This window comes from Mirounga angustirostris, unplaced genomic scaffold, assembly GCF_029215605.1.
Source record: "Mirounga angustirostris isolate CCGP_5_RB_7025 unplaced genomic scaffold, mMirAng1.0.hap1 SCAF_13, whole genome shotgun sequence".
Classification (NCBI taxonomy): domain Eukaryota; kingdom Metazoa; phylum Chordata; class Mammalia; order Carnivora; family Phocidae; genus Mirounga; species Mirounga angustirostris.
Window position 1 is genome coordinate 94,827,202 of NW_026991721.1, and position 25,068 is coordinate 94,852,269.

At 54.0% G+C, this 25,068-nt stretch overlaps 1 protein-coding gene across 3 annotated transcripts; it reads right to left on the minus strand.

Moving 5' to 3' along the window:
* Positions 1 to 2,255: 2,255 nt before the first annotated feature.
* Positions 2,256 to 15,773, minus strand: ABCG4 (ATP binding cassette subfamily G member 4). 3 transcript variants are annotated; one of them, XM_045892884.2, is made up of 15 exons: positions 15,549 to 15,773; positions 14,566 to 14,815; positions 10,599 to 10,716; positions 10,351 to 10,483; positions 10,167 to 10,217; positions 9,803 to 9,948; positions 8,506 to 8,629; positions 8,266 to 8,380; positions 7,943 to 8,085; positions 6,245 to 6,343; positions 5,855 to 6,023; positions 5,658 to 5,758; positions 4,424 to 4,582; positions 4,136 to 4,254; positions 2,256 to 4,012 (listed from the first exon to the last, which is right to left on the minus strand). In XM_045892884.2, the coding sequence occupies exons 2-15, from the start codon at positions 14,801 to 14,803 to the stop codon at positions 3,787 to 3,789; spliced, it is 1,941 nt and encodes a 646-aa protein (XP_045748840.1). In that variant the 5' UTR covers positions 14,804 to 14,815; positions 15,549 to 15,773; the 3' UTR covers positions 2,256 to 3,786. The 3 variants fall into 3 exon arrangements, with proteins under 3 accessions (XP_045748840.1, XP_064433416.1, XP_064433417.1); XM_064577346.1 differs by having other exon boundaries at positions 15,465 to 15,773; XM_064577347.1 differs by lacking the exon at positions 15,549 to 15,773 and adding an exon at positions 11,486 to 11,540 and having other exon boundaries at positions 14,566 to 14,691.
* Positions 15,774 to 25,068: the final 9,295 nt, after the last annotated feature.

Below are 25,068 nucleotides of genomic sequence, written 5' to 3' on the forward strand. Positions count from 1 at the left end.
AACAGAAGTACCATGAGTCACGCTGTGGGCATGTGCTCTGTCGTCTGACCTCAAGATGGGGCACCTGGTCCCCTAGACCCATAGCATGGAGAACAGCCTGAAGCATCCCTGTCCTCCAGCCCCTGGCACAGGCCCTGACACAGAAGGTGGCTGCACGGAAGGAAGTGATCTCTGAGTCCGGGAAGGGCTGGCACTCGGGGAGAGGGGGCACATTTCAAAGCATGCAGGGCCGGGCTGAGGGTATTTGTGCCACACCTCCGAGGGCCGATGGGGCCAGGGGGAGAAATCGCAGGTGGCTCACATGGCAGGAGCACAGTATCTGGACAGCTTGCCCAAGGCACTTTTCCAAGCCTTGGTTTTCTTCTCTGTGAGAGGGGGAAATGATAATACTCATCCTAGCAGCCTCATGGGGTTATTGTCAGAATCCAAAGAGCTTTCTTTGCAAATACATGAGCCACTCTACAGATGTTCTCTGCCTGAATGGCCCTTGCTGGCTCCAGAACGGCTGTTCGTCTCCTTTTGCTCCCAGGGGCACTTATAGAAGTGTGAGTTTATAAATGTTTTACTCTTTTAGGGGTATTTACATTTTGAAAGAGAAAGTAAAGAGGAAGAATCTTAAGAAAGACTACTTAGGGCGCCTGGGTGGCTCAGTCGTTAAGCATCTGCCTTCCGCTTGGGTTATGATCTCAGGGTCCTGGAATCGAGCCCCACATTGGACTCCCTGCTCAGCGGGAAGCTTGCTTCTCCCTCTCCCACTCTCCTGTTGGTGTTCCCTCTCTCACTGTGTCTTTCTCTGTCAAATAAATAAAATCTTAAAAAAAAAAAAAAAAAGACTACTTAGTGGTGGGATTTTGTGTCCATGGACTTTAAGAAGCCATCTGCAGGCATCACTGCAGAGAAAGGGTGGCTCCCGGAATGCCCTCTAGAAGCTAGCTAGAGTTCCAGAAGCTATGACTCTGACTTCTTCCCACTACCACCCTGAAGCCCACATGAGAAGGTCCATCTCCAGGCAGGCACCCCAGCAGTGATAGATGGGACCCTCATCTAGCCTGGGGCACTTAGCACTAGTAGGGTGGATGCCAGTCCCCCCCTTCAGTCCCCAAGCTTCAGGATCAGGAAGGAAGAGGGTGAGACAATGTGCTGTTTCTTGGGTCATCTTGCCACCAGCCTTCAAGGACTTCTGGACAATTGCCTACTCCAAACCTCAGGCTACCAACCCATTTGCCGTCCTGGTAGCCGATGGCTCAGCCCTGCTAAGTATGACCTGGGGGCAAGAGACGAGAGGAAGAAAAAGAAAAAGCTGGGGTAAGCTCAGTGAGGTCCCTGCCATTCTCATCCTTGAGCTTCAGCTCCAGGGTCTTTCCTGCTTCTCACTGCCCTTCATGACCACTGACTACACCCGCCACCATGGGCACAACCAGGGCTCAGTGAATTCTGAAGAGAGAGACGTGTATCACCCGGCAAGAACATACCCATGTGAAAATTGGACAGCCACATGCAGAAGAATGAAACTGGACCATTTCCTCACACCACACACAAAAATAGACTCAAAATGGATGAAAGACCTAAATGTGAGACAGGAATCCATCAAAATCCTAGAGGAGAACACAGGCAGCAACCTCTTTGGCCTCAGCCGCAGCAACTTCTTGCTAGACACGTCTCCAAAGGCAAGGGAAACAAAAGTAAAAATGAACTAGTGGGACTTTATCAAGATAAAAAGCTTTTGCACAGCAAAGGAAACAGTCAACAAAACCAAAAGACAACCGACAGAATGGGAGAAGATATTTGCAAATGACATATCAGATAAAGGGCTAGTATCCAAAATCTATCAAGAACTTATCAAACTCAACACCCAAAGAACAAATAATCCAATCAAGAAATGGGCAGAAGACATGAACAGACATTTCTGCAAAGAAGACATCCAAATGGCCAACAGACACATGAAAAAGTGCTCAACATTACTCGGCATCAGGGAAATACAAATCAAAGACACAATGAGATACCACCTCAACACCAGTCAGAATGGCTAAAATTAACAAGTCAGGAAACGACAGATGTTGGCGAGGATGCGGAGAAAGGGAACCCTCCTACACTGTCGGTGGGAATGCAAGCCGGTGCAACCACTCTGGAAAACAGTATGGAGGTTGCTCCCTGCCCCAAACACTCTAAAGCTCACAGATTTCTCTCAAGTGCTCTGAAGACCCATCACAGACCACGGAACCAGGAGCCACAGCCAGACACATTCATGCACTGCATACTGTATAAATATAGGTTTTATTAATAACAGGTGAAGTCCCACAAATACAACTGGCATCTCTGGACGATGGGGAGGATCTGTGGCAGGGTAAGAGAAGGAAGAGTGGTGTGTGCCCAGGAATAAGCAGTGGGGAGAGCCCTGGGGGAAGGGGAAATCAGAAGTGGCGTGAGCCTGGACCTACCACAAAAGCCAGACATGCTCTGTGTCTGTCGCTCTGGTGCCCAGAGGTGTCGGCTGATGGGAAGGTGGGAAGGGTGTGGACAGACCCAGACAGGAGTTTGAATGAGCAGCAAGCGGCTGGGGAAGGGGCAGGGGAGTGAGAATGCCAACTTGACGCACAAAAGAAGGGCCCCGGGGTGGCAGTGGCCAAGGCCAACTTATGCCCATGCTTGTGCTCATGTTGGCTCCTGAGCTCCGGGGAGCTAATGCCCTGTGCCACCCCTGGCTTGGAGGGGAAAGAAGACTCGGGGGTCGACACCTGCAGATCCCGGGTCCCGGGACACCCTGGGCGGCACCAGCCTCATCCGTGCAGTCAAAGTGGCATCCCCAGAGGAGGTGGGCACTGCCCTTCCCACGGCACCTACCACGCCACCATCACTCCTCCTCGGAGCCGCGGGGGACCGCGTGTGTGTGCCAGGCTGAGGTTGCCTGTTCACATGTATGTGCCTGTAACTCTGGGGAGGGGAGGGAGTGTTGCAGGACCGGGCAGGAGAAGCAAGAAAGGAGGCTTGGTCTTCTCCTACTCATGCCCCAGAATAAAGTGCATTCTCCAGTTCCAGTGGCAGGTGGGAGAGAGACACACACATTATTGCAGAGGTGCCACCAGACCCTCCCCCCACCAAAGGGGACAGGGAAGGAGACGGGGAAGGGGACGGGGCATCCCAGGGCCCCAGGCCTCTCCAATCCCCAGGATTGGGAGGGATGACCCAGACAGAAAACCCAGCTTCTGTTCCAGCAGATTGTCCAGATCAGCCAGGTCTGGGGTGGGGAGAAGGTGAGGAGGAGGAAGAGACTTCCAGAGCCTTCCCTGCTCCGTTCCATTGTCCAAATGGGACTTCTAGGGGACCCCACCAGGGCCCAGCCCTGGAACCTGAACCTTAGAACAGCCCAGTTTACAAACACTTGTGTGGTGGGGACCCCCAGAGGGGGCCACTTTGGTCAGTTGTAAATGGGGGCCTGGAGAACCTGGGGCTCCCAGGCAGACAACAGAGGAGGGTGCCGAGGGCAGGAAGGAGGGTGGTAGCCTCCTGGTGGTCTTTGCATGCAGATGTTGGAGAGAGTAGGGAGGAAGCTACAAACTGCAATCAACTGGGGAAGACTCCTGGGCATGTCGGGGAGGGCTGGAGCCCCTGTGGCCACGGCCACGGCCACGGCTGGGAGCGCAGTCCGGCGGCCAACCTGTGGAGGAGCTGAGAGAGGGGTGGCCGCACCAGCAACCAGTGCCAAAGTCTACAAGGTTAAAACAGTCCCAGAGGGCTGGGGCTGGGGGCTTCCGCTGCGGGGGCTGGGGCGCAGGCCAGGGCACAGCTCTATCTCTCCGACTTGACCCGGTAACGGAGGACGAGGTATGCCAGCAGCCGCAAGGCCAGGAAGAAGATGCCCAAGACAAGGAAGTCCAGGTAGAGCTTGGCATCCTCCACATCCAGCGCTCGGAGGATACTCTGTGGATTCTGGAAAGGGCAGTGTTCCTCCAAGCAGGTCAGATCTCCTCGATCCATGCCATAGATGGTCAGAATCACACCCTCAAAGCCATACCTGTGCACGCGAGGACATCAGAGCAGGATACAGAGCATAGGGTCACTGTTCCCTGGGCAAACTGCCAGGGCCCAGCGGCAACTCTCTCCTCCTTGGGGCCTGGGTTCCTGCCGCGGCACTGACCTGACATAGGAGAGGTAGGAGCTCCATTGCAGGTAAGTGGGGATGGTCTTGAAGCTGACAAAGAAACCGGAGAACAAGAGGACAGGGATGGCGGTAACTGGGCCCACAAAGGTGGCCACCTGGAGGGGAGGGAAGGGGACCGGGCCATCACAAGAGTGACCGGGACAGACCCAGGACCCGGGTGGCCCGCGGTTCCCCACAGATCTGTTCCACTCCTGATGTCAGCCCCTGCTTCCTCCCACCAGGCCCCATCCCCTCTCCGGATCCCCAGGGGGCCAGCCCTCCCACCTGGAGGGAATTGGAGGCAGCTCCGATCAGCAGCCCCAAAGACTGGGCCACCAAGGCTGTGGCCGTGGCCAGGGCGGAGAAGAGCAGGAAGCGGCTGGTTTCGGCTGGCTGGCCTGTCATCCAGTACATGACACTGCAGTACACCACCGGGCACACCACCTGGGGAGCGGGCACGGGCCTGAGCAGGCGGCACTGGCCGGGACCACGGCGGCCAAGACCCTCCACGCCACCTGGGCAGGAGCCCCTAGAACCGCTCTTCCTAGAGCATCCGTGCTGAGTCCTGCCACCCCCGCGCTCGGTGTGTGCTGACGCATGTCCCCTTGCTTCCTCCGGTGTCGCCTTTCCCATTGGGCCCCTTCTGACCAGTTCAGGCATGGTGACGTCTCCATATCTGAGCTCCTAAACTGGACCAGCTTATTCTTTATGTTGTTGATTAATTCACTCTACATGTGAACACGTGTCGTCCCCCTCTGAGCTATCAAATCCTGGGGGCCGGTGTCCAAGCCTAGTGTGGACAGTCATGTCGGCTGTTCCCTGTACCAGGTGCCCACTCAAGAGGCCACCAGACGCCGAGATCCAGCTGTGCTCTTCTGCACCGTGCGTGGTGCAGCATCCGCCCTGAGGAAGGGGCAGGTTTTTCTCATTTGCACACCAGCTGCCCTACAGATTTTTGGTGGCCCCGGAACTTGGAACGGGGGGGTGGGGGGCGGTTGGTGCAATAAAACCAACCCAAACCGGCTAACACTTACTGGGCACTTTAGCACGTGCCAAGCACTGGCCTAAGTCCTTTGTGTGTATTAACTCACTGACTTCTCACAAACCATCCCGAGCTGGATACTCCCATCGTCCCACTTGATAGATGGGGACGCGGAAGCAGCGAGAGACAGGCGGCCTGCCCATGTCTCGGGGCTAACAAGCAGCAGTAAGACTTCAGTGCCCGCGCCAGCTACCCTCCACCGCGGTGGCTAAGATCCCCAGAATCATTCACAAGTGTTTTCATCACCGTCTGTCATCGGTCGTTCCCGCAAGAACATCAGTGCCACGAGGTCAAGATCACATCTGTCTTATCCATTGCCGGATCCCCGTGCCCGGCACAGAGCCTGGTGCGTGGTAGGTACTCCCCACCGATTTGCCAAGTGAGGAGAAGGGAAAGAGCAGACGGCCAGGGACGGGGTGGAAGGGGGCTAGCAAGCAAGGATGGGAGAAGCCAGCCAGGAGGGAGGAAGAGGTTTACCTGAAAGGGCACGTCGGCCATGGTCTTGGCCAGGTAGTATGCTTTGAGGCTGTACCAGTAGTTGAGATGCTCTCTCATGAAGACCGCCATCTCTAAGGGGACTGAGGACCCACGCGGGTGAGGCACAGCTGTCTGACCCCCCCGCCCCGCCCCTGTGCCCCACTACCGCCCCCCCCGCCCAGGGCGGCACCGCTCACAGGTGAGCACGGTTGGCATAAGGGCGGCAAACATGAGGAACAGCATGGAGAAGAAGAGGCAGCCAGTGTTATTGAAGACCTTGCTGGCATCGTTACCGATGTGCAGGTAAAGGAGACCAATGAGCACGCCGATGACCACGTGGGACACAAACCGCAGGTGGGTCAGGACCTGAGTGAGGAGAGGGGATGGGCCACAGGGCCAGGGACGGGCAGGCCACACTGGGCTAGGGACTCAGCTGCCCTCAAGGACACATAGACCCAGAGACACATAGTGCCTCGGGAGACTGCTGGCTGGCGGCGGGGGGGCATTCCCATCCCAGCTGCTGAGATCCTATGCCCCCCAAGAGCCAGGCCTGCACCAGCCTCCTCTCCCCCAGCTTGATGCCTCACCGTGTCCCTGAGGATGGACAAGAAGGTCCTCTTGAAGAGGATGCAGAACTGTGTGAGGGTGCTGGTGGCGAAGGTGTGGCTTTCAACGGGATCCACTTCCTGGGGAGAGGACATTGGATCAGGCGAGCCTACCCCTCCCACCCACTGCACACCCAGCGCAGTGATGGGAAAAGCCTCCAGCCCCTCCCCAGGGCAGGGGTCCTCCATTCCCTGCCGTACTGATGGGAAACTCTCCACCACTGAGGTGTGTGCCTGGAAGCTGGCCTCAGGGTCATGCATTGGAGCGAGATCTGGGGCGAGGAAACACTTGAGAGGGAGGAAAGAGCAAGGGCGTCGAGGGCACTGTGGGGGCCGAGTAGGCCAGTCACTCCTCTTCTTGTCTTTACTCCATCAGCAGACATTTACCCGAAGGGCACAGTAGCTTCATGCTACCAGTGCTGCGGTCGTGTTAAACAAGGATCATGATGACGGCAGCAAACACAACTAGCCCTCTTGGTTTCTGAAGCTGGCATCCAGCTTGTCAGTTCAGATGAAGGAACGAACACTAGAGGTCACATCGCCCCCAGGCACGGCGGGGCCAGCCAAGGGACCTGTAGGAATGCAACCCCTCTAGCTTACAAGTGGCTCATCAGCACTACCCTGAAGACATAATCGCCAGATGGACCAAATGAAATCTCGAACATAAGGAAGAAGGATATTTTTCAGGTTCCAAGTCTCTTGAGATGGAAAAGACCTCCGGGGACCAGAAGAAACAGCACCAGAGCACCTGCTCGTGTGACCTCAGGTGTCTCCGGTCAACGACAACCACCTTCTCAAGAGACCCCTGCCCCAAATTTTGGCCTTAAAAACCCTCACTTGTGAGCCGCTGGGGAGTTTGGGACTTCTGAGCATTAGCTCCCCGTTCTCCCGGTGGCCCTACACCAGTAACTCGCCTATGCTCCCTTACTGCGCAAGCCCGCCGTCTGTTTGTACTGACTTGCTGCATGAGCTCTCCTTCAGTTAGGTGATGTTTCCAAGGGTCACAGTATCTCATTTAGGGAAGAGAACCAGCCCTGAACGAACACCAGCAGTACCAGCTACAGTGCAAAGAGATCTATGTGATGATCTAGTTAGTCCTCCCAATAACCCTGGAGCTCAGGGTCATCACCTCTGGGCTGGAGATGACAGCAAGACACATGGGCCACGAGGCAAGAGACACAGCATCGGGTCTGCTTACCAGGTGGCCCGTGCCGGCACTGAGGACAACACGCTACAGATGCTTAGTAAGAATTTGCTGAACATTGGGCGCCTGGGTGGCTCAGTTGGTTAAGCGACTGCCTTCAGCTCAGGTCATGATCCTGGAGTCCCTGGATCGAGTCCCGCATCGGGCTCCCTGCTCGGCAGGGAGTCTGCTTCTCCCTCCGACCCTCCTCCCTCTCAGGCTCTCTGTCTCTCATTCTCTCTCTCTCAAATAAATAAATAAAATCTTCAAAAAAAAAAAAAAAGAATTTGCTGAACACATAAATGAACAGAGGTCGAGCAACGTGCCCAAGGTCACACAGTTGTTCATAGTAGGTCTAGTCCAAGTTCTGAGTTCTTCCTAGTCCCTAATGGTTGTGATGCCTCTGGGGGACAGCTCCTTTGGCAGGGCCATCGTCCAGGGTCCCTTCTTCTGCCCTCCCCCACTTTTCTCTCTCTGCCCTCTCCAACCCTACTCACCTGAGGGCAAGGGGGGCTGGGGGTGGGGACCTCGTTCTTCTCAGGGCTGCTCTTCTTCTCGGCCATGACACAGAGCCCATTCTGCACAGCCCTGAACAGCATGGGGTTCAGGTCTCCATATTCTCCAGAGGCCACTTCGATGACTGGGAGACACGGAGGGGAGTGCTTGGCTAAGATCCCTCCTTGGTTCCTGAGGGCAAGCCAGCCCCTCCATGGGTGCACAGGGAAGGCAGGGGACAGTGAGACCTCCCCAAGGAGGCCCGAGTGCAGGACCTGATCCCCCAGATTTGGCCCAGCACCACAGCCCAGGCCCCCCCACTCACTGAAGTCAGCCGGGTTGTGGTAGGTGGGGCAGTGTAAGCCAAGCCCCTTCAGGTAGGGGATCAGGTTGGTGACCACGCCCTTGAAGATGCACTGACCCTGGCTCAGGATGTAGAGCTGAGGCAGAAAGGAAGGGTGAGGAGGACACAACCGTGGACTAGGCGGACCCCACTAGCACCTCTCCTGACGCCCTTCCCTCTCCCCACCTCAGGCCAGTCCCCTGGGAGGTCCAGAGCACTCACCTTGTCAAACATCTCAAAGAGCTTGGCGCTGGGCTGGTGGATGGTGCAGATGATTGTACGGCCCCCCTGGGCCAGGGACTTCATGAGGGACACCACTTGGAAACATGAGGCGCTGTCCAGCCCACTGTCCAGAGAAAGGCCACGGGGGGGTGGGGTGAGGTGGGCAGAGCCAAGAGAAGGGAGTGCTTGGGGTGGGGCAGCTGCTACGACAGGGATGGAGCTGGCATCCCCAGAAGGGAGTCCCTCTGGCCACCCCGATAGCCTGTCCTTACTAGATGATGCAGGCCTTTGGAGGTACCAAGAAGCCCAGAGCGCCATTCAGTTTAACAAGCAAATATGGAGCGAGCACCTGCTGAATGGCCGGCGCTGGGATTACCATGACGGATAGCTAAGACATAGGCTCTGGTCTGGAGGGAGAGAGAGAGAAGCGCACAGATCATTGGAGATGATGTGGAACATGCTGTAGAAACACGGGGTGACAACGAGGGGGAGGCTTCAGGAATGCCACACAGGGGTTGGAGGGTGGTCAGAGAAGTTTCCTGAGTGCGTGTGGAAGAAGGAGCTGAGCCAGCTGAAGGTGGAAGGGCAGGCATGGTGGTGAAGGGCAGCCCGGACAGAAGACACAACATGTGCAAAGCTTAGAGGCATGAAACACATGGCTGGCCCAGGGAAGTATAAGCAATTCGGTGTTATTAGAGCATAAAATACAAGACAGCATGAAGCAAGATGTGAGGCTGGAGAAGTAGGTTCAGAGCGGGACCTCGTAAGTCCGCTGACTTTCTTCTGAGGGCAAATGGGACTCGCTGTGTGTTTTTAAGCGGGGGAGTGAGTATTGCCCGACTTGTGTTTTAGAGAGCGCTCCCTGGCTGCAGTTTGGAGGGAGGATTGGCTGGGAGAGACTGAAGACCAGAGTAGGTAGGAGTCTGTGGCAGAAATGCAGGCAAGAGCTGATGAGGTCCAGAACTTAAGCACGGGCACTCGGGATGGGGGTGGGGCGAATCTGAGAGACAGAGAAAGGAGGTAGAATCAGCAGGATTTGGGGACTGATTGGCTGTGGGGAAGAGAAGGAGAGGGAGGCATCCGTCAAGGAGGACATAGGATTTCTGCCTGCGTGAAGGATGGGGCTTCTACGGCAACAGGATTGGCAGGGATGGATGAGGAGGAGGCCCTTATCTTGGCCCCAGGAGGTTGCTGCACAGGGACTCTGGTCTCCAGCAGTGGAGCTGATGTGGCCTCCTGCCCTGGCTCAGGGCCGAGGGGAGGCGGCATCCTGGTGGGAGAGGAGGGGGAGAACTACCTGGTGGGCTCGTCAAAGAACATGACGGGCGGGTTGTTGACCAGCTCCAGGGCGATGGCCAGGCGCTTCCTCTGCCCACCGGAGAGCAGAGCTGTCCTCGTGTGGGAGCAGGACATCAGGCCCAGTGCCGTCAGGATCTCCGTCACCTGGCCCAGCCCCCCCACCCACCCCAGGTCAGCTTCAGAATCTCTGCTCCTCCCCAGCCCCCCACACCCCGATTTAAAGAAGCGTTCCCTCAAGTCCACTTGGCCTCCAGTGTCCCAGCCCTGGCGTCCAGTCTCCCACCCCCCAACTCAGGGCTTTAGAACTCTGAAGCACAGAAAGGGCAGCTCTCCTGTTCTCGCCCTTTCTCTTCCCCACTCACCAGTTCCTTCTTCACCTCTTGCTTCTCACTCAGCTTCAGGTTAGCAGAGACCTGAGGCCCAGAGAGTAGGCAGGTCAGATATATGTGGGAGGAGGGCCCTGCCTTGAACCCCTAGCCACCGGGGAGGATGGGGAGGGCAGACAGAAGCGGAGGCTGGGAGAGGGAGCCCCCAGCCAGCCCTCACCATCATGGCTTCCAACACGGTGAGGTGTGGCAGCAGCATGTCATCCTGCATGATGTAACAGGACATCTTGCGGAAGGTCCTCAGCTCCCGCGGCCTCCCGTTGACCAGGATCTGACCCTTCATCCCGGACTCCCTGCAGGCCCATTGGTTGCGGATGGGGGTCAAGGCCACTTCAGAATACCTTCTGTGCTCCCCAGGGGATCCTTCTTCCTGGCTCCTGCCCCATTCCACCCCGGCCTCGTCCTCACCTGTACCCTGCCAAGATGTTCATGAACGTGGACTTGCCGGCCCCGGAGGGGCCCATGATGCCAATCAGCTCCCGGCGGCAGAATTTACCCGACAGGCACTTGAGGAGGGTCTTATAACCTGCGGCGAGGGAGGGAGGAACTTGTGATCAGGGTTACAGTGAACAGAGGCACCCGAAACTCTGAGGAGCGGCCCTGGCTATTAGTGAACGGGACAGTTCCCTACTCAGGGGGGATCGATGAGGATGGAGAAACACCTTCCGAGGGGCAATGATATTCACCCCGTCTCCGCCTGCTCCCCTAGAAGGGCCAGGTCCTCACAGCAAAGTACCAGAGGTAAGCACACTCTCCTGTAGGCCATGGGAAGACCTCCACTCCTCATGGACGGGCAAGGAGAGGGGGTCAAGTTTATAGACGACCCTGCTCCCCCACTATAAACACAGTAGTCACTCTCGCTCCCTCCAGGAAGACGTCGCCAACCGTCAGCCTGAGTGAGCTGGTTAAATGTCCTCTGTGTTCGCACAGCACTCTGCATACGTTAGCACATTTGCTATTTGATGTGCCCGTCCCTTGCCTCTGTCCCCCAGCCTCTTAGTCTGTGAGCTGCCTGGGGGCAGAGCCTGTGTCCTGCTCATCTATGTGACCTCAGCAGACTGGCATGTACTAGGTGCTCACGGTGTGTTCTAGGAACATGTGTTCTCAGAACTTTTGCCTCATTCTGAAAAGGCCTTCTTTGTGCTCGCTTGGCCCACAAGGCTCATCTCCGCAGCCCCTACCACGGCCCGGTAAAAATCTCATGATTCATTCACTCCCTGGGAGGCAGCATATGCATTAAGAGCATTGATTTGGAGTCAGGTGGATCGAGGTTCAAATTCTGGCTCCACACTTACCAGCTGTGGGACCTCAGGCAAGTTGCTTAACCTCTCTGAGCTCCAGGTCCCTCATCTGTAAAATGAGGATGATAGTACCTATCTCATAGGGTTGTTATAAAGATGCAATGAGATAATATATGTAAAGCATATGACACAGTGCTTGGCACATAGAGTACATTTAAAAAGTGACATTTTATTATTAATTCTATTTGACAAACACTTATTGATGTCTACTACTTTCCAAGCTCTGTACCAGACACTGGACAAAAAAATGAAGAAAACACATTTCCTGCATTCAAGAAAGTCATAGTCTAGGTTAAAAAGATGGAAAACATCTGTGGATCTGAGGAGAGATAAAATAAAGGTTATAACAGAAGCACAAATAATGTACGATGAGAATGCAGAAAATGGAACTGAGGAGGGTGGAGGGACAAGGGAAAAATCAGGAATGGCTTCATGGAAGAAGTGGCATTTGAGCAAAGTCTTGAAGGATGAGCAGCATTCAAAAATGGAGAGGAAAGTCAGAGGCTCTCCAGTCCTTGGGAGGAAGAGCTCTGCTACCTGAGAGCATATAGACAACACAGGCCAGGAAGCAGAGGTCAGAGACTACACGGAGTCACCTGGGGAAACAAGGGGGCGGAGAGGAAGGAGGGAGCCCACGAGGCAAGACATGCCTTCTATGCTTGCAGACCTGCCTCACTGAGGCAGAAACACCAAGGCTCTACTGGAGATTTGGGGGCCTACCACCCTCCTCTGCACCCCCCCCCCCCCCAGAGCTCAATTCCCTCTCCCCTCTACCTCCTTAGCAGAGACAGTGAAGGGATGTGATCTTTCACCCAGCTGTCCCTCTGGACACATCCATTCAGAAGGAGGCTCAGCTGCTGTCCACTGTGGGGTCCCCATCACACCACCTGCCCTGATAGTGCTTTAGAGTTTACAGACACATCTCTTGCATTGCTGCTATGGCAACATGGATGAGCCACCTGGGGCCCAGGGACATCCAGCGACTCACCCAAGGTCACACAGCAAGTTCTTTCCTGGGAGGGGGAAGCCATAGTTCCATCCCTCGGCCCCAGGGATCGTCACCCTCAATCAGAAAGATGTGTGGTTGTGTACTCCCGCAAACACCCTCCAGAGCCACTCACAGGAAATGATTTCTTTGGCAGGGGAGGAAACAGGCGATGATGAACCTTCCCCTCATTTAATCCGAGCCAAGCACCAGACTGAACACTGATGCCTAATACAAATATCATCTTACACTTGCCTCTCAACAAGCATTTGCACAGATAACTTCTCAGCTGAGCTTCACAACACGCCTGTGCGGGGACAATTCTTATCGTCCCTGTTTACAGATGGAGAAAGTGAGTCCAAGAGAGGCTAAGGAGATGGCCCAAGGTCATCCAGCGGACAGGTGGCTTTGAACTCCTGCTGTTCCCCAGCTGCTCATCACTGGAGGGGCCGGCCAGCCCTTCCAGATAAAAACACACCAGAGTTCTGGTCCTGCCTCTGTCAGTAACTCTCGCAATTTTGTCAAGTCACTTAATCTTTGAGGACCTCCGTCTCCTCATCTATAAAATAAGGACAGTAATAGCTCCTCCCAAGGCATAATAGGGTTATTGTGAATATTCAGTGAGATATTGAATAGTAATTAATGGGAAAGTGTTTTGAAAAACAAGAAACATCCTATATAATTAGGGGAGATGGGTGGCAAGTCCTTACCTGGGCAAGGCAGACACCACCCTTCCCATCCCTCGCTCTTCCTCTCTGCCTACCTCTAACGGCTTTCTGTCCTCCAGACAAGGGGAGAGGGACTCCAGTGAAAACACAAGTCAAAGAGAAGAGGACAGAGGGCAAAGAAAGGGGCAAAGGACAGAAGAGACAGCAAAATGGACAGTAGAGAGCCTGGGGCTGGCAGGATCAAAGGAGGAAGCACCTGGTCAGGGGTGCCAGTCTGGCTGGTGGGTTGAAGCAACCGGTCCATCTAGCTACACTCTTTCTTATCTTCACGTCTCCTTAAAACTGAAGGAAAACAGGGCGATAGGAATAACGGCCACCTCCTCATTTTCCCAGAGCTGATCTCAGGGCCCAGAGGCTGCTCTGGGACAGGGCACCCAGCAGGGGGCCCAGAGGCCTCAGTTTCCATTGGCTCAGGCCCTGGGACCTTTTGGTCACTCGTGAGAGCAAGGGTGGGGAATGCAGAGACAGCTCATGCTCAGCCCTGCTCGGAAGCACCCCAAACTTATTTCTTGAATCTCAGAGAACAATGTCCCAGCCCCATCCCTGACCCACACCCAGCTCTGGGCAAAACAAAAAAACAAAACAAAACAAAACCCTCAGCTTCTCTATTCCCAGCTCAAGCTGCCCAGGGCAGGCGGGGCAAGGACTCCAGGGGCTGCTCAGAGCCCCAGACCTGACCCACCTGTGCGGATGAGAGAAAAGAGGAGGAGATGTGAATGCCAGACCAGGGAAGTTAAGAAGGAAAGAACAATACACAGAGAGCTGGCAAACCTGACTTCTGGTCCCAGCTCTGCCACTTATTAGCTGTGTGGCACTGGTCAAGTGACTCAACTTCCCTGGACCTCAGGTTCCTTATTAGTAACATGGGGATGTCACCTATCCTGCTAAACCTTCACCCTCCCTACCTTGGAGGACTTCAGCAAGAATGAAGTAAGATGACAGGAATGAGAACATCTTTTAACATTAGCAGGGTTCTCTAGGTACAAGGATGTTGCTAACCACTGAGGAGGGCTGCAACAGAGCCCGGAACTTTCTCATACCAGGCCTCAAAGGCAGGAATTCTACCTAAAATAAAGGTAAACTCCTCCAGGCCTACCTAAGGACCAGAGGTTCTAGTGTCATCTTAGAGGAGGAAAGCTTCAATAGCCAGTTGAACCTAGTGTCCCACCAAGCTCACAGGTGCATGGGGAGCACAGACCTGGCAGGTCAGCTGTGTGCATAGTCGGTGGTGGGTTGAGATTTCAGTGCTCCCACAGAGCCCCCTGGGGCGGAACCTGGTGAACAGGGGACACCCAGACCTCCTGCTCTCTAAGAGGCAACTCCTGGGGGCTCCACAGCTCCCCATCAGGCTGCTCCCTTACCCCGTTTGCGCCAGCAGGGCCCCTCCCGCACGGAATAGGACAGCTCCACGAACTCGATGTCCACCGCTGAGCGCTTGGGTAGGTGGGAGAAGCGTTGGGCTTCGGTGATGTGGTTCTCCACCTTCTTCAGGTGCGTGGTCAGCATCGGGGGCTCCGCCCCGTCCTCCAGCGCCACGGCCATGGCCACGGCCCCGGGTCCTAGTCCACAGCCCACGGCCTCCAGCGCCTTCTCTGCCATCGCGCAGCGGGCCTGCAGGGAGAGGGTCTGCTCAGTTTGGGGCAGACCCCCAAGCCCTGGCCCAAAGCTCCCTCCCTTGCTTTCTAATGCTCCCCACCCCCACTCCCCGCCTCCTTCTCAGGGCAGATCCGCTACTGGGAGCACCCCACTTCCCACCGCCAGAGCATCTGCCCTCTCCTGCCCCCCACTCTCCGCGTAGCTACGCTCGGTCTCGACCTCTCCTCGGTCCAGGCAGCCCCAGTTCCAGCCTGGCCCCAGCCCGGCCCCTGGAAGCCCTGACCCGCTCCCCCCCACCTCCCCGCGGCGGCTCTAATCTCCTTACCCCGCAGGCCAGCAGCCCCTGGGGACTGGAGGGTTGGGGGGCGGGGAGGAGGGCAGGGGCGGCCGGCCGCGGCTGCCGGCTAGGAGGTCAGGGTAGCCGGCTGCGCGCAGGGCGGACCCGGGGCAGGCGGAGGAAGAGGAGGCTCCGGGCCTCCCGCTGCATCCCCCTCCCCATCCCCGGGCGCGTGCCCTGGCCGGCCCCTCCCGCCGCGTCCCGGACTCTCCCCAAAGGCGGGCGCACCACCGGGACTCAAGACCACCGCTCCGCCGCCGCCGCCGCCAACTAGCCCCCCACCGTGGCGGGCTCCCCCCCTGCCCTATCTCCTGTATGCCTAGTCACCTTGACGCGCCCCCGGGCCGGTGCGGACCGAGAAGCTTAGCGCTGCCGCGCGGGCCGGGGATGGAGACTCCGGGCCCTCCTTACCTGCCTCCGGCTGCGGCACCCGCGGCCCGGCTCCCGGTCCCGGCGGCGCGGGCCGGGGCGGGGCCGGGGCGGGGCGGGCGACCGGGGAGGGCCCGGGCCGCAGGTCCGCGGAGAGATGACAATGATGGGGAGGGGCGATGGGGGCGCGCCCCGACTCGGCTGCGCACAGCCGGGTCCCAGAGCCCGGTGCTGGGCGCTGTGTCCTCCCGAGCCCGCCGGGCGACTGCGCTCTCCTCCCAGCTCCTGCTCGCCCGGTCCCGCTGTTCTTAAAGGGCCCGCGCCGCCCCGCACCCGGCGGGGGGCGAGCACGGCGAAAGGGACGACAGTGCCGGCGACGCGGGGCCAGAGCGGGCGCAGGCGTGGACCCAGGACTGGGGGGTGGCGGCGAAAGGCCGACTTGAAGACTGTGAGGACGGGAGAGCTGAAGTCGCTCAGAGGGGACAGTACCCTGGATTACAGACTAGACGGTGGTGGTGTGCGTATAGGGGGTGGGGGTGGGCATTGGGGTGCAGATGCCATCCCTCTCAAGGGATTGTGAAGCTATCAGACTGTCTGCACCACTCCCCCATCAGTTTCCCTCAGTTCTGGCCTTTGAGCTCAGGCTTCCTCCAGGGATTTCCCAAACTAGATAAAAAGGCTTTGAAAGCTAGAGTCTTGGCATAGCCTCCTCCCCTTTCCCCACCCCATTCCCCACCTTCCCTATCTAGTTAAGAAGGGAAGGCGGGTGGACGCTTTGGGAGAGCTTGCAAGCAGGTCCGAGGTGATGGCAGTACTTAGAACTCAGCCTGCTCCGACTACAGTCCTTACTCTCCCAGGCAAATTAAGACCTTTAAGACAGGCACACGCCTGACGCTGGAGGCACAGATGTACCAGGGCACGCATGGGGCTCACAGACTCTGCCTTGGGCATCTTCTAGTACACATGTCATTCTCTCCTTCAGCCCACAAGCCTTCAAACGCAGGTCCCCAGAACACTCTGGGGCTTTCCCCTGCTTTGCTCCTTTCTCATGCTCCTCTTGGCCCCCCGCCTGCCCCGGCCCCAGTCTTCTAGGGGTAAGTAGGTTAGCCAGTTGAGACACGTGGCCTGAGCTTTTAAGTTCCCACCTGTCACAGAGCAAAGACAGATGGGAGGGGAGGCTGCTGGTGCGGCTGCCACCTCCTTACTGCAGCAGTTGAGAGGTTACTAGCAGTCAAACCTCTCCCCTGCTCATCAGCCCCTCCTCCAGCTCTCCACGGCGGGAGGCTGGCGGCCCCTGCAGGACATCTCCAGGCTCCGCCCTGCAACCGTAAGGTTTAGTGGATTTAGGATCCAGCCCCCCCTACCTTCCCCTCATCCCATGCCTACACCACCACCATTCCTCAGGACCAAAGTTCTCACTCTCCGGGATGGACCCTCCGTTCTCCAAGTTAACCTCCAATGCTCCCATAGAGACCCCCCCTCCCCAACGGTTGCATTTACCGAGCAATCATTATGGACCTGGCATTGCCTGATTTAATTCTCACCATGCCCTTATGAGGCAAGCATTACAACCTCTCTTTAGAAATAAAGAAACAGAGGCATAAGGAACTTGGTTAAGCAATGTGCCCAAGAGTACATGTCTAGTCTGCAGCAGAGCAGGGCTTGAACCCTGAAGTCTTTGCCTTTACCCATCCTGCTCTGGGGACTCTCAGAGCCCTATTTCCAAGTGGACTATCTCCCTCCATTTACTGGACAGGCCCTTCCATTCCTCCAAGATAACCACCACATCTTTTTTTTTTTTTTTTATTTGAGACAGAGAGAATGAGAGACAGCATGAGATGGAGGAGGGTCAGAGGGAGAAGCAGACTCCCTGCCGAGCAGGGAACCCGACGCGGGACTCAATCCTGGGACTCCAGGATCATGACCTGAGCCGAAGGCAGTCGCTTAACCAACTGAGCCACCCAGGCGCCCTGATAACCACCACATCTTAATGACACTCCTCTCCTTTCCCTGGCATTCAACTTGCCAAGTCTCGGGAAAGTTTCCTCCCCTTTCTTAAGAACACCATATCCCCTTTTCCTCCGGACAGGTTTCCCCAGCTTCAGAGGCCAACATTTCCAAGTCTTTGATTGGCTTTCCACACCGTGGGATTCACACCCCATGCCCCAGAGCAGTGGTCCTCAGTCTTGGCTGTGATAAGCATCACTTGGGGAAGTTTCAAAAGACGTCTAGACAATACTTCGAACCAGTTAATCCTGATATCTAAGGTGGAACTCAGGTGTTAGTGTTTTTAAAAGCTCCCCAGCTTATCCCACTGGGTAGGAAGTCAAGATCCACTACCCTACTTGAACCTCCCATTCCCTAGGGTGGAACACCTGCCATGTACCCATGAGAGTCCTCTTTCTCCCCTAGAACAGGCCTTCCCATTCTCTAGCACACCCCCTCCCCATTTTGTGAGCACATCTTCCATGTTCTGAATCTGGAGTCGGAGATCTGCATTCTGACCTTGATGCTTTTACTCATTCCGTGCTCTTAAGCAAATTTCTCCACCTCTCTGAGCCTCATCCATGAAAGAGACATGATAAAAACCTTGCAGATCAGCCTTGAAAGGTTTTTAAGAGGTTCAAGGGTCCAAGAGCTTAGTGCTTATTCTCAAGAAAAGATCATACATCCGTACTCTCCAGGCCAGACTTACGATGCTTCATTGTATTTCCTCTAGAAGAATCTCCCATTTCCTTGGCAAAGAAGGGAAAACTACATTTATTGAATGCCTACCATGTGCTAGGTACCTGACATAGAGATAGGATCTCTGGGAAAAGAGCTAGGCCTGTATCTTTTCCCCCTGAATTCTTAGAACTTGGACCCAGAAAATACACTCAATAACTCAAAAGCTACCTGCTGACTGGATGGTCTAACCAGTCCTTATGACAACTCTATAAGGACAGGATTAGCCTCCCATGTTTCAGGTAAGGAAACTGATGCTCAGAAATATTAAGTACAAGTATGAGTTCACACAGCTAACGTAATGACTCCAGGGATCCAAATCCAAGACTTAGTGATTCAAAACCATGACATTATCTACTATGTCAACCTTCCTCATTCTCTAATATTTCCCCTTCCCCTTTTATAAAGCAGATCCATCTCTACTCCTATGAACAGACCTCTTCTCGTTCTAGGATATAAAACGTTTCCAACCTTCTAGAGGTCCGCTAGCACAGACCCTCCCCATTCTAGGAGATACTCCCACCACATATCTCCCAGATTGGACCTTTGATTCCCTAGAACACACACACCTCTAATTCCTAGAAGAGATCCCATAACTCAAGAGTGGTGGTTCTCAAACTTTAGCACAAGTCAGAATCATCTGGAGGCCTTGTTAAAACAAATTGTTAGCTCTACTCTCGGAGTTTCTGATTCAGTATCCGGGGTGGGGCCAGAGAATTTGCATCTTTAATAAGTCCCTAGGTGATGCTGATGCTGCTAGTCTGGGGACCACACTTTGAGAACCATTGCTCAAGAGAACCTTCATCCCTCAGTCTAGACCTCACCATCCCCAGAACCACCCCCCCATATCTCCTACCATGGACTTTCTTTCCTTCAGATGGACCCTCTCTCTCTTCCCCAGATAGTCCTCCTCAATTCCCTGAGATTGATCTTTTCCTTTCTCTAGGACCTCCTCAATTCCCACCCCCGACCCCCCCCACCCCAAGACAGAGACTCCACCCTGGGCAGGCTCCCTAGACCCAGACAGGTAAGGGTTGATGATAATTGGCTTACAAGGAGCAAGGCAGAAGCAGAAAATTCCTGTCTCAGCTTAAGTGCCAGGAGTTAATCTAGCAGACAGGCTGCTCTGGGCAGGGATTTATGGGAGAAGCTATTGGTAAGGAGGTTTGTGGACCTATGGGAAAAGGAGGATAGCAGTGTCCTATGGGAGCTGGGAAGGAACTGGACTGGGCTGGAACCACCTCAGTTCTGCTTCCAACACCCCAGGCCCCTCATCCACAGTGCCTCCCTTGCCCACAGTGCTAGTCTCTCATCTTCGGAAAGAAACGATTTTAAAGTGTATTTGTCACAGACCCTCTGCTGGCCACTGGGGGAAACACAGCCCAGGACTGGGAATGAGGGGTCCCTAAGGAGGGAGGCTACTGGAGCCCTCCCCAGCCCAAGTCCAGGCAGTGAAGGGGTACCTACTAGGCGGAGCCCCTGCTGTTGCTTTCTAAAAGATCTTTATTATTTTAAAATTATAAAAATACTATATAGCAAAACCAAGCAACAGTGAAGTGCATTTTCAAAATGTAGTATGTACCTCTCCATTTCTCTTGCTATGTAATGCCGTTTTATTTTGCTCTGAAGGAAATGAGGGGAACTGCAAAGCTGCAAAATGCCAAGGTTCTCTACCCAAGACTCTCTCTTTTTCCTTCAGATTCCTCACACTTACCCCCTCCCAACCTCAGCTGGTCGTCGTCTTCCTTCCTCTAGAACTTGAACTCCCCCCACGCCCCTTGGCTGTGTCCTTTGCATGGAACCAGCCTCAGAGCAGGTGTGTGCCCAGTGTTTCTCTGGGGCCTGTTCCCCTCGTGAGACCTGGCCCACTCCACCGCGGCGGGGGCAGAAAGGCCTCTGCGGGTAGATGTTTCCCTTAGACTCTTCCACAACAGTGACTTGTCTTCACGCTGCAGCCGACTTCTTTTAGACATACTATGGACTCTGAATAGCTCTATTTAAAATGTCCCCTTTCTGGGACTCCTGGGTGGCTCAGTCAGGTGACACTCTTGATTTCAGCTCAGGTCATGATCTCAGGGTCGTGGGATTGAGCCCCATGTTGGGTTCCAGGCTGAGCGAGGAGCCTGCTTGGGATTCTCCCTCTTCTTCTCCCTCTGCCCATCCCCCCACTTTAAAAAAAAAGTCCTCTTTTTGACCACAAGCTTTCCCTTCTACTTTCTCTCTTTTTTTTTTAAGGTTTTATTTATTTGAGAGAGAGAGAGACATGATGGGGGGAGGGTCAGAGGGAGACGCAGACTTGCCGCCGAGCAGGGAGCCGGATGCCGGACTCGATCCCAGGACTCCAGGATCATGACCTGAGCCAAAGGCAGTAGCCCAACCAACTGAGCCACCCAGGCGTCCCAACCCAACCCTTCAGCTTTCTAATTTTCAAAAGCCTTATTGGAACCTCCAATGCTTTGTTTTTGGGTTGGTTTTTTTTTTTTTTTAAGTAAGCTCTGTGTCCACCGTGGGGCTTGAACTCATGACCCCAGCGCCGACTGAGCCAGCCAGACACCCTGAAACCTCCAGTGCTTTGATTCTAACCACTACCTTCTAGTCTCCCAGGGCCTCCCTGTCCAGTCTTCTCTAGCTGCTTTAATTACCCTGCTCCTTGCCCGATGCAATCCACGTCCTGGCTGGGAGTCAACTCCGAGGTCTGTCTTGTGTTTGCTCCGGGGGTGCTGGCGTCTGCTACAAAAAATTGTCTGGTTGTAGTGAAGCTGCCGCTGCCTGATCTTGGTCTTTAACCTCAGCTGCGTCATCAGGTGATCTATCCCACTCCTATATCTATTAATGGCAATTCTAAAATTTGACAATTCTTATAAATCTCAAAACCTTAATTCCTACTTTCTCAAGGAAATAGAGAAAACCAGCCGTGAAGGCCCTCTCACCCCTCCCATCCATCCCACCTTCCCTCTACTCAAAAGGAAGGGGTGTCTCCATTCCTTTCCCCAGTGTCATCTACCTACTTGTCCTCTATATTCTTTGCCCACTCAAGACTTTCAAGCTATTTAGCATGGAATGAAAAGTTTTCCCCACCAACCTTCCCTCTCAGCCTCAGCTCCTGCTGTTGAACATGAAATGGGTATGCTCCTTATTCCCAAAGTGCACCGTGGGATTCCTGGTCTTGAGCAAAACTCATTCTTTCATCTACCATTCATTATACATATATTTGATAGGTCATAATCTTACAGAAGTGACTGGATTCCCCATGACCATTCCTCCCTCTCCTCATCTTGGGGAATCATTTCTCTTCTATACTCACTCAGCTCTTCTGTGCTCTTCTCAGACTGCGGACTTGCCCCAGTTAAGAGAAAAGCAACATTAGCTTCCACCCTCCTGGGCCACCTGCCTTCTCTCCTGACCTACCCCCCACCCCCAGCCCCACTCCTTGAGGAAGAGGAAGAGAGATTGTCATCTTAATCTTCAGGCACCATGATGTCTGACTCATGGGCTGACTCTGAATGAAACCCTAAGGCGATCAAATTAGTATTGTCACCCACCCCCGTCCCTGATACCCTTCCACAGGCTTCTGGCTGCTTTGACCCAATAACCCCTGCCGCTGGGTCCAGTGATTTCTAACCCATGCCTGCTGAGCCCAGAATCCCCTCCTCCTGGAGGACTGGAATCACACGGTAGCAGGCCAGAATCTCTTCTGCTGTCCCCATGATCCAGAGCATAGCGTGGGCATGGCTAAGACTGGTAGGGGAGAGGGCATCAGCTTGATCCTCAAGGCACTGCTCAGTGGAGGAAAGGACAGCATAGGCAATGCTGGGTTACACAAGGGGCAGACTGAGCCACTGCTTAGAACACGTGCAAAACAAGGGCACCAAAAAAGGGGGGGGGGGAGAAAAATTGAGACCAGAATTTGATCATTAATATATATACAGCTGACCCTTGAACAACACAAGTTTGAACTGTGTGGGTCCAACTATAAGTGGATTTTTTTTTTCAATAAATACAGAACAGTACTGTAAATATATTTTCCCTTATGATTTTCTTAAAACATTTTTTAAAGATATTATTTAAAGAGAAAGAGACAAAGAGTGCACAAGCAGGGGGAGGGGCAGAGGGAGAGGGAGAAGCAGACTCCCCGCTGAACAGGGACCCCGATGTGGGGCTCGAACCCAGGACCTGGAAATCATGACCTGAGCTGAAGGCAGACGCTTAACCATCTGAGCCACTCAGGCATCCCAAAACATTTTCTTTTTACTAGCTTACTTTATTGTAGGAATATACAATATATAATACATATGACATACAAAACATGTGTTAATCAACCGATTCTGCTCTAGGTGAGGCTTCCGGTCAGTTAAGTTTTAGGGGAGTCCAAAGTTACACATGAATTTCCAATTGCGTAGGGGGTCAGCACCCCAACCCCCGCATTGCTCAAGGGTCAACTGCATATTTTTGAAAGAAACTATAATCGATTGGATGTCCTATATATGCCTCATGGTTCAATATTTTCATTTTGAATTGTATATGGAAAACGGGGCACCATTGTGTTTTCAAGGTTTGGAGGCTTTAAAGATTTTATTAAGTAATCTCTACACCCAACGTGGGGCTTGAACTTATAACCCTGAGATCAAGAGTCACTAGCTCTATGGGCTGAGCCAGCCAGGCACCCCAAGGTTTGGAGTCTTTAAAGTCTTCATCTGGGGGGGGGGTATGCATGGCTAAACATCTGCCTTCCGCTCAGGTCATGATCCCAGGGTCCTGGGATTGAGCCCCGAATTGGGCTCCCTGCTCAGTGGGGAGCCTGCTTCTCCCTCTCCCTTCTGCTGCTCCCCCTGCTTGTGTGCTCTGTCAAATAAATAAAATCTTTAAAAAAAAATACTTAGTCTTCATCTAGTCTTGGTTAGGAGAAAGTTCTCTAGTGACTTGTTTTTGGGGTCCGTCTTTGGCCCTGTTCTATTCAACTTTTTAACCCACCTCTTGGGGATGGGTGTCAATCAAGTCTAACAAGAAAAATTTAGTAAGGACAAATATGAGGGCATGCTGTTAAGTCCAAGGTAACAGCTTCATATGTCTGAAGTGAAGGGATGTGGTTTGGATAATAACAAAATATGTAAAGACAGGGGTTCTAGAGGGCAGTGGCTTCACAATAAATTGAGAGCAGGGTGTAACCACCAAAACACAGGCCCAGAGGTCGGGGGGAGGGGACCCCAAATTACATGACACAAGGAGGTACAGAAGAAACTGAGGGTCCTTAGCTCAAAGAAGCCTCAGTTGTCTTCAGCTAGTAGAAGGCATGCTGGGGGAAGCGGACTACACTTGTTTAGTGGAGGACAGGGTGTGGGCAGGAAAATCAGTACAGGATCCTGGAGAAGTGAGCCTGGAAACCCAGTAGCTTTGCTGGTGCCGATTTTTCATCCACATTTCCGCTCTCCTCCACACTGCCATTCCTTGAAGGTGCTCCTCGTAGAGGCAATGGGAACATCCACACGGACACCTAGCCTTAAAGCCCTCATTATTTCCTGCCTGAATTCTTGCAGCAGCCCCCTAACTTCTCTGCTTGCCGTCTCTCACTCTTCCAAATGTATATCCCCCATCGCTAGCAGAATCACCATCCAAAAACCTGACACGGTCCTTCTGGGCAGCCTGGCCTGCCTTCCTGGTCTCGTCTCTCCCCACAGCCTCTTGCCCTCTGTGCTGCAGACCACAAAATACTCCTTCAGCTTTACACACCTAGTTTCCTCTCCGTGGAGTAACTTGTTCACACCTTTGTACATGGTAGCTCTAATCACTTCCTCAATGACACGTTTCCTGATCCCTCACCCAACTTAATACTGCCTCCTATTTAACGAACTCCGCTTGACTTCAATCGCTCCACTTCTTTAGATCTTTCCTTGCCTCTGTACCACAAGTCTCTTCAGGGCAGGTCCTGGGTTTTATTCATCTTTGCATTTTTATTTTATTTTATTTTTAAGATTTTATTTTTATTTATTTGACAGAGAGGGACACAGCGAGAGAGGGAACACAAGCAGGGGGAGTGGGAGAGGGAGAAGCAGGCTTCCCGCTGAGCAGGGAGCCTGATGCGGGGCTCGATCCCAGGACCCTGGGATCGTGACCTGAGCCGAAGGCAGACACTTAACGACTGAGCCACCCAGGTGCCCCTCTTTATTTTTTTTTTTAAAGATTTTATTTATTTATTTGACAGAGAGAGCACAAGTAGGGGGAGGTGTAGGCAGAGGGAGAGGGAGAAGCAGGCTTCCTGCCAAGCAGGGAGCCCAATATGGGGCTCAATCCCAGGACCCTGGGATCATGATCTGAGCTGAAGGCAGATGCATAACCATCTGAGCCACCCAGGAACCCCATCATCTTTGTATCTTTAGCACCTGCCACAGTGCCTGGACTACATAGGAGGAACTCAGTAAATGGCTGATGGAATTAACAAAGAGATTTTTCTTTCCTAAATTCTTCCTGCAATAGGCACACAGTTTTTGTGAAGAGAATTAAATTTGGTCCTTCGTGGGCAGCTTTCTGTCCAGCTAGGACCCCTGAGAGTATTTCACTGACCTCTCTGGAGTAGAAGCAACCCTGAGAATGGACACAGGGTGCTGAGAAGTGGCTAGACAGCCAAAAAATGGTTCTTATTTCGGAGGGTTTCAACCTCGTTGAGAATCTAGTGAAAAATAGACCCTTTCCCCAGGAAAATGTATATTCAGACACACAATTTTCTAACTTGGTTCCTAAACCTAGAGTCCCTGCCATTCCCCAGGGCCTCCACCTCCACCCCCCCCCCACTCCCCCCCGCCACCAAGGCTTCCTTCCCGGTCCCACAGGTAAAGAATCCCTA